The sequence below is a fragment of the Dipteris shenzhenensis genome, chromosome 30 (assembly GCF_047967505.1).
Source record: "Dipteris shenzhenensis isolate YYH24624 ecotype China chromosome 30, Dip_SZ_1.0, whole genome shotgun sequence".
Lineage (NCBI taxonomy): Eukaryota > Viridiplantae > Streptophyta > Polypodiopsida > Gleicheniales > Dipteridaceae > Dipteris > Dipteris shenzhenensis.
In genome coordinates, this window is record NC_141625.1 from 48,853,369 (window position 1) to 48,861,264 (window position 7,896).

General features: G+C 43.7%; 1 protein-coding gene across 1 annotated transcript; it reads right to left on the reverse strand.

Annotated features, from left to right (window-relative positions):
- Positions 1-666: 666 nt before the first annotated feature.
- LOC147882252 (pentatricopeptide repeat-containing protein At1g03540-like) lies at positions 667-3,836 on the reverse strand. Its single transcript, XM_087401180.1, has one exon. The coding sequence runs from the start codon at positions 3,808-3,810 to the stop codon at positions 1,564-1,566; it is 2,247 nt and encodes a 748-aa protein (XP_087257306.1). The 5' UTR covers positions 3,811-3,836; the 3' UTR covers positions 667-1,563.
- Positions 3,837-7,896: the final 4,060 nt, after the last annotated feature.

The following is a 7,896-nucleotide window of genomic DNA, read 5'->3' on the forward strand; positions in this document are numbered from 1 at the left end:
CCCAAGAAAGACGACTGAAAGAGCTGTTAATTTGTCTCTAGAGTCACCGATACCTTTGGTTTGCTCAGAACAGGATTTGAGTTTGATCCCGTCCTTTCGCCTCCCTAACCTCACACTCGCATTCTTTTTGGCATCTTGGCATATACCTAGATGAATCCAGGAACATTCCCAAACTCTGTTTGGCATCTTGGCAGCCCAATCCCATGTCTTCTTTGTGAGGTCCCATTCTTCTCTTGCATCCTGAACCTAAAATACCCGAGTGATGAGGGTCTCTGATGGTTGTGCTTGCATCTGTATCATGGCTTGCATCATATCATGGCCAACAAGGCAGATGGCATGTGGGTGCTTTTGGATGGAGCCCACCTGGTGTGGACAACCAGATCATCGACCTGGCTGGAGTTGGAAGGCATCTCATTGCTCATGGTCGATTTGCCAGAGCGTGTCATACAATATGCTGGATGATCCTTCTTAACCTGAACCTCACACGCTCAGGAAAGAATTTGGACGCTCAGATATCAATGTAACAGGTATGTAAGCTAAACTACTCTCTCATAATCTCTCTCTTAGTGACATCATAAACTCACTTGTACTGAACTGAATCACATGTGTAGCATATGCATGTGAGTGATGATGGTGCAAAAAGCCTCACTGGGTAAGACTGCCCCCTGCCATAGCGTATTTCTTCTATTTATATACATTTTATATATATATATGAAAAGAGTGCTACAACTATTAGTGAAGGCTAGGACTTTCTTTAGAGGAGTGAAGAGAGGAAAAGATCTTCTCCATAACTCTAGGGAATACCGGAGCACTCTTACTGTAATCCTCACTACACTGTGGAGGTCTGAAGCTCTGCTGTAGGATCCAACTGTATGCTGAAGTGCTACTGACTGATGCTCCAGATTGCCTTTATATAGCCTGAAAGGACTGCTCTATAACGGCCATTTTACAGACTAGTCTGTAACTCCCTTTAAACAAACTGGCCTGGTCTGTGAGTTAACAGACCAGATCCTGGCCAGATCTGAGACTATAAAAGCCCTCTAACCTGCTCTGAACACTGCTGGAGTTTGCTGCAAGACATTGGTGCCTGTTCTGCCACTTTGCTCTGTGGATCTGCTCCTGTTCTGCCACCTACGCAGGTTGTCTCAAGGGCTGCTGGAACCTTAGATCAGCCTTGTATGCTGTCCAAAGCTCCCACTGCCACACAGGCAGCATGCCATGGGCTGAGGATGCCCATGATATGGGGCTGGTCTGTCCATTACTCATCATATGCTCCCACACGCTGGAAAACTCTTATCAGTATTGTTGGCATTCCTTTTGAAGATGACTCGAGGGATGATGTGCGAGACATACTTTGTGGCCTTGTGATAGTCAGGTCATATAGGGACACTCTTCGTAGTGAGCACAGATGTCCAAAGCGGAGGTGAGACCAGACAACAGCAAGCCGACGAGAGCAGATCCTCGCCTGGATTCAGGAGTGCTAACTGCATCAGGCATATAACCTGAGTCATCAGCTGCATAACCTGAGTCTCCAGCAATAATCCATGAACCACCTTGTCCTCCTCAATATACCAGTGGCAGTGCCTTCAAACCACTGTTCTTCAATGCTTCTCTCATTTTTAGCACATCCTCCTGCCGGCCAGCTGTGGCATAGATATTTGAAAGTGTGATGTATGGTGCTGCATTGTCTGGATCTAGCTGAAAGATATTACTTGCAGCTCGAGCTCCACGGTCCACATCACCATGTTTGCAGCAGGCACCAAGAAGGCATGACCATAAGATCGCCTTTTTCTCGAATGACACACTGTCAATCAACCTCTCTGCATCATCCAAGTGTCCCGCACGACCAAGAACATCAATCATACAAACATAATGCTCCACTGTGTGTGTTAATCCATGGTCTTGACTCATGGAGGCAAAGTAGCACCTGCCATCATCTACATGTCCAGTACGGCTACATGCAGTGAGAATGCTGCGGAAGGTGACTTCATTTGGCCTGACTCCATCAAGCAGCATCTGATGAAAATGGTCCAGGGCCTCCTTGCCATTCCCATTCTGAGCACATGCTGTGATCATTGCACTCCAGCTGACCACATTCCGGAGAGGCATCCTGTCAAACACACTCCTAGCATTCTCCAGACTGCCACACTTCCCATACATGGTGACTAGGGCGGTGCCCACAGTGGTGTCCCCCTCATATCCATAACTTACAATGGCAGCATGAATCTCTTGCCCCTCCTCTAGAGCTGCCAAGCTAGCAGAAGCATCGACCGCACAGACAAAGGCAGTCTGGTCGGGTTTCATGCAGGCAAACTGCATCTGTTGAAAATAGTCCAAGGCATCCTCTGCATGCCCATTATGGACGCATGCTGCAATGATGGCACTCCAAGAGACAATATCTCGCTGGTGCATCTTGCCAAACAAATTCCTTGCATCGTCCAGACTCCCACACCTGCCATACAACTTGATGAGGGCAGTCCCCACAACGATTTCACCTTTGTATCTGCTGTCTACAATGACAGCGTGAATGACAGCGTGAATCTTCCTGCCCTCTTCTAGGGCTGCCAAGTTGGCACATGCGTCCAGCGCACAGACAAACGTGGCTAGGTCAGCAGGGAATCCAAAAAGCTGCATCTGGTGGAAGTAGTCCAGGGCCTCCTTGTCATGCCCATTCTGGACACAGACTGCAACCATGGAACCCCAAGAGATGGTATTCCGCTGAGGCATTCCACCAAACACACCCCTAGCGCTGTAAATACTCCCACACTTGCCATACATATTAACAAGGGCAGTCCCAACAGGGATGTAAGACTCATACCCATTTTCAAGAACATCAGCATGGATTTGCTGCCCCTGTTCTAAGGCTTCCAGGCTGCCGCATGCATCAAGAGCACAGACAAAGGCAACTTGATCTGGCATGACGTTGGCAAGCTGCATCTGATGGTAATATTCCAGAGCCTCCCTGGCATGCCCATTCTGATTGCATACGGCAATCATGGCACTCCAAGCGACCACATCTTGCTTGAGCATTTGGCCAAACACATTTCTTGCCTCATGCAGATTTCCACATTTGCCATACATTTTTAAAAGGGCAGTTCCAACCACTACGTCGTCCTCAAAGCCAGAGTCAACAATGGCAGCATGAACGTGGAGACCCTCTGCTAAATCTGTTAAGCTAGCGCATGCATCAAGTGCACAAATAAAAGTGACCTGGCCTGGCTTGAAGCCCTTCAGCTGCATGTGGGTGAAAACGTCCAGCGCCAACTTGCTACTCCCGCATTTGACATACGCTTTCATAAGTATGTTCCATGAGTACAAATTGAGCGCACGTATATTGTCAAACACGGCTTGTGCTTCCTCAAGGCTGCCACAACTTGCATACATTTCAACAAGACAGTTCCCTAAAAACGTATTGCGATTATATTTCAACCTGCTGATGTAAGAATGGACACGTCTGCCTTCAAGCAAATCCTTCTCTCTGCCGCAAATCTTTAGGAGCAATGCCAAGGAATCAAAGCGCCTTTTCCGGTTCTTAAACTCGGACTTGATGCTTCCAGCTGAATGGTGAGAAATGGGCGTCGGTCTATGCTGCTCTCCATTCTCTGGCTCCAATGAAAGTTGAGCGACAGCCGGGCCTTTGAGAAGCTCCTCTGCCAGATGCAAACAACGCTGGTGCAGAGAGCCCAAGAGCACGTTGCAGCGGGCGATTGTGCTACGCCGAGCGGGCAAGCAATCGCGCATTTTCCATACAGAGATTCTGCGAGGAGCTGAGCTCGAACACTTACCAACGGAAGTTGGATGACATGTCATGGCAACATCACAGCTTCATAATTACATTCGACCTAGCCCTCACCTCGAACCATGACTCTCGTTAGTGAGCTTCTTCATTTTGCTCTCACTTGGCACGTGGTGATAGCTTATAGACTTTTAGTTTACGTGGCAGAGAAGAGTATCTTGATTAGTGGTCAAATTTTGACATGTGGCATGTGGCGTGCAACCATGCGCCAGGTGCATGGCTCCCTTCTCTGCTCTGGTCCTTGTGCACATATTAACCGCCACATCGAAGCCGCACACTTCCATTTCTTCGTTTTTTTTTAACCTCATTTTTGGGAGCTTTGTGAAGGAAGGAGAGAGAGAGAGAGAGAGAGAGAGAGAGAGAGAGAGAGAACAATGTCAATTATATATATATAGTATAGATTAGTTTCAGACAATGCACTAAGAAACAATGTAAAAACCTGTATGATGCATGGCTAAGCAAGTGCATCACACGGCAGTAGTCCTCATGGTACACACACTCTACCAATTGAATGTGTGATCCAAACAGCAATGAATAATATATCAAAAACATTGTGCATAAGTAATACATCAATTTTTATTCATATTCCATCTTGCAACTGTGTGTTCCACAGAAATAGAATCAAATTTGATAGAAACAACCAACTCTTTGCAAAAGATGTTCATAGTGTTCAATTTTGTGTACTCATCGACACCAAAACAATAAATTGATTTGGACTTGTTATCTCTCAAATCATCGCCCTCCAAGTCGATGGATTGCCTTTAGCTATAGCCAACTACTAAGCTAATTTCCTTCCACAAGCTTCAACCTTTCAATGGTTCTTCACACTAGCATCCACTTAGGCTCACCACTTAATAATCACTCACAAAATCTAAGACAACATGATGAGTACATAACCAAAATTTGGCACAATGCACCTTTGAACCCAAACAACTACATAGAATAACATGTCTAATATATGGCTCGCTATATTCGCTACACCTCTGATAGCACTTTGGCTCAATACAAACTACAATGACTAGCAGCTACCTTATGGAAACATGAGAATGAAAGATTGTAGCGCACAACAACTTGCTCAGAGAAGGAAATCTTGAAACAATAAAACATCATACATTCGAGTGGGAAAAGAATCGTTGTGTAGGTCCTTCTTTTTAAGGAAGAGTTAGATTGCCTGCCATGGCTTCTTTTGATTGACTTCTACTAGTTTCTGGCCCCTTTTGTATGCATTGAGACCTTGTATGGGTGCCAAGATCAAGGAAAGGTGACCCTTCCAACAAGCCACGAGACCTCTAATGTAGCTTACTCATTGGACTTCACAATGCCAAGGCACCACCTATATGTTTTTAGAAGATTGGCCCTAGTCAAAGTTGCCAACTATGGCAATAGATTGCATCACCTCTAATATAGAACAAAACACGTGGTGCCTTGGCTTATAATCTAGGGTAATCTTGACCAACCTAGCGAATGTTGCTAACCTAAGGTAACCATAGTCACACAAAATCATAGAAATGGAAAACTTCATAACTTCACATTGGTAACTCGAATTGCAGTGACCCAAAAACCAAAAATGGCCAACACAACATCCTTTACAACTTTATGTCATTCAATACAACAAGTGATAGCTATAACTCCAATAATTAACATGAAGACCATAACCATCTATGTCATTACCAAGCCATCATAGAAATTGGCTCACTCGACCCTTTACACACAATTGCATGATCACCAAACTAACTTGATCAATGCCACATCACCTCAATAGGAAAAGACCATTAAGAAATCATAATTGGAATACAAGCATCATTGCCTCGAGCCAAAGTGCATGGCCTCTCTCATGTGAGTGCAAGTATATCAGCTGTAAGTGCATGGCTCCATCTTGCAAGTGTAAGTGTTGCAATGTGCATGGCTTCTTGTAAGTGAGTGCATCGGTATAAGTAATACATTAAGGCAGATTGGGAACCTCATGAGAATAAATAGCCATAGAAACCATCCAAACCATAGCATATAATCATACCAACATGCTCACATCACTACAAAACATTACCTCACTCACTCACTACAAAGCATGGTATCCACACAGTGATTGCCTAAAAATCACTTTGGCAGACCAAACTCCTCACTTCACTCACTGGCAAACATATGCCACTTCACTCACTAGCAAACATATGGGTAGGGACTTATTAAAAAAACCCCACAAAGAATGTGCCATAGTGCCCAAATTAAGACAAATACCACCCATGTAGGCACTGGTGCAAGAGCAAATGGACTATGCAAATTCGTAAGATTCATGACAAGTGTATGCCATATGTGCTAACAATAAACATCTTAGCAAATGAATAAACACAATTTAAACATAGAAAGATAGAGACAAGTCACATGCATGTGCTAATAAATTCAAGTGTGGAACCCTTTCCATCGAGTGAGCATCCATGGTAGTCTCTTATATGTGGAATTGAGACCCTCATGGGCTATGTAACCCATGGAATAATAAGTATACAAACAATGTAGCCCTCCACTCAACTACAACCTTACCAAACACTCGATACATCCACAACCCTCTCACACTCTCAACTCAGATAATCTTTGGCAATCCCAAATAAACCAAAAGACAAATGCAAACACAAGGGAAACATGATTAATCAAAGAAGTAACTCATCTCTACTAAAATCCATTCTAGAAATAGGATGATTTATTGATAACATTGCCCCATTCACATAGTCCATCTTTAATAATAATGACAAACAAGAACCACAATGATGGCAATATCTATGATCTTCCACCATATGTATAATGTATTGCTTATCTCCAAGTAGCTATATCCCCATATTGATCATACTCCCCATGATCCCCTTTTGACTCTAGTTGGGGAGAAGGTCTACCAATAGCACCTTGCAGGAAATGAAGATGGCCAAACATAGTACCACCTTCCAATACTACAAGATTTAGGATAGTATCTAACAAATATGCAAAGAGGAATGGCTAATGATCACTTATAATCATACAAATAGACCAAAAATCCAAAATAATATAAATAATCACAAGAAGACACCACCAAGGTATCATCACATGCACACATAAGATGCAAAAACCTAGAAACAAAGGGTAGCTAAGAAAACACTAGCATCTAAAATAATCCACTTGCAAAGTGTTGGACTATTACTATTGACAGAGTTGGATTTTGTACTCTTGGATAAAAGATGGGTTATAAATCCTTGATAATTATAGAACCTATGTTTTTTATTGTTGGAACGTGCTTCTTTCTAGGATTAGCAAATGATTCATGATCGGACCACAAAGAGATTAGAGCCATAACGACGTGGCTCAAAGTAGAGCTAGGGCTAATGTTAAACCTAAAAAATAGACTCTTGGATTCAACTATGGTGGAAGGAGAGCTCTTAGACCAAAGGACAAAGTGAGGGGACGAAGCTCTTGATTGAAGAGTGAATGAAGCAAGCTACTGGTTTGCTATAGTAGGAGCAACTCAAACCTACCCATCAACATCGTGTTCAGAATGCCGAGTCCATAAGCAATGCTAGAAGACAAGTCAAGTCATGCTACGTGATGAAGTGAGTCATTGAAGGACCTCGATTTTTAGAGGTCCATAGTGGGTGTAGCAAAAACTAAGGAGGAGAGGAAGCTAGGACCCTACGATGAGTCAACCCATTGGACCAAGGATGTTGTCGATGGCTCTACACAAAGGATTTGCAAGGGCAAATCCTATCAGTTAGGACAAATACAAACTAATGGTACTTGCACTTTTGATAGGTGGTGCAAATTATTGTAAATGCTATGGTAGTACCCAACATGAATGTTAGTAGGGGAGTTACACATATAAGGTTCGGGAGTCCTAGAAGTTAAGTTCCTCCCTGCAACCTACTCTTGTGTGTCAAGTGCAACCAAGGGCTATTGAATTTGAAACCATTTTGGGATTAGTAATAGAAGAGCACTTTTTGTTTCAATCATCTCTCTCTCTCTCTCTCTCCCTCTCTCTCTCTCTCTCCCCCCTTATTGTGTAGCTCTATGCAATTCAATCACCATCACCTAGTCCACCCGCCACACCTTCTAGCTCCCTACCATCCAAGCCTAGCTCCCTGCCCTCT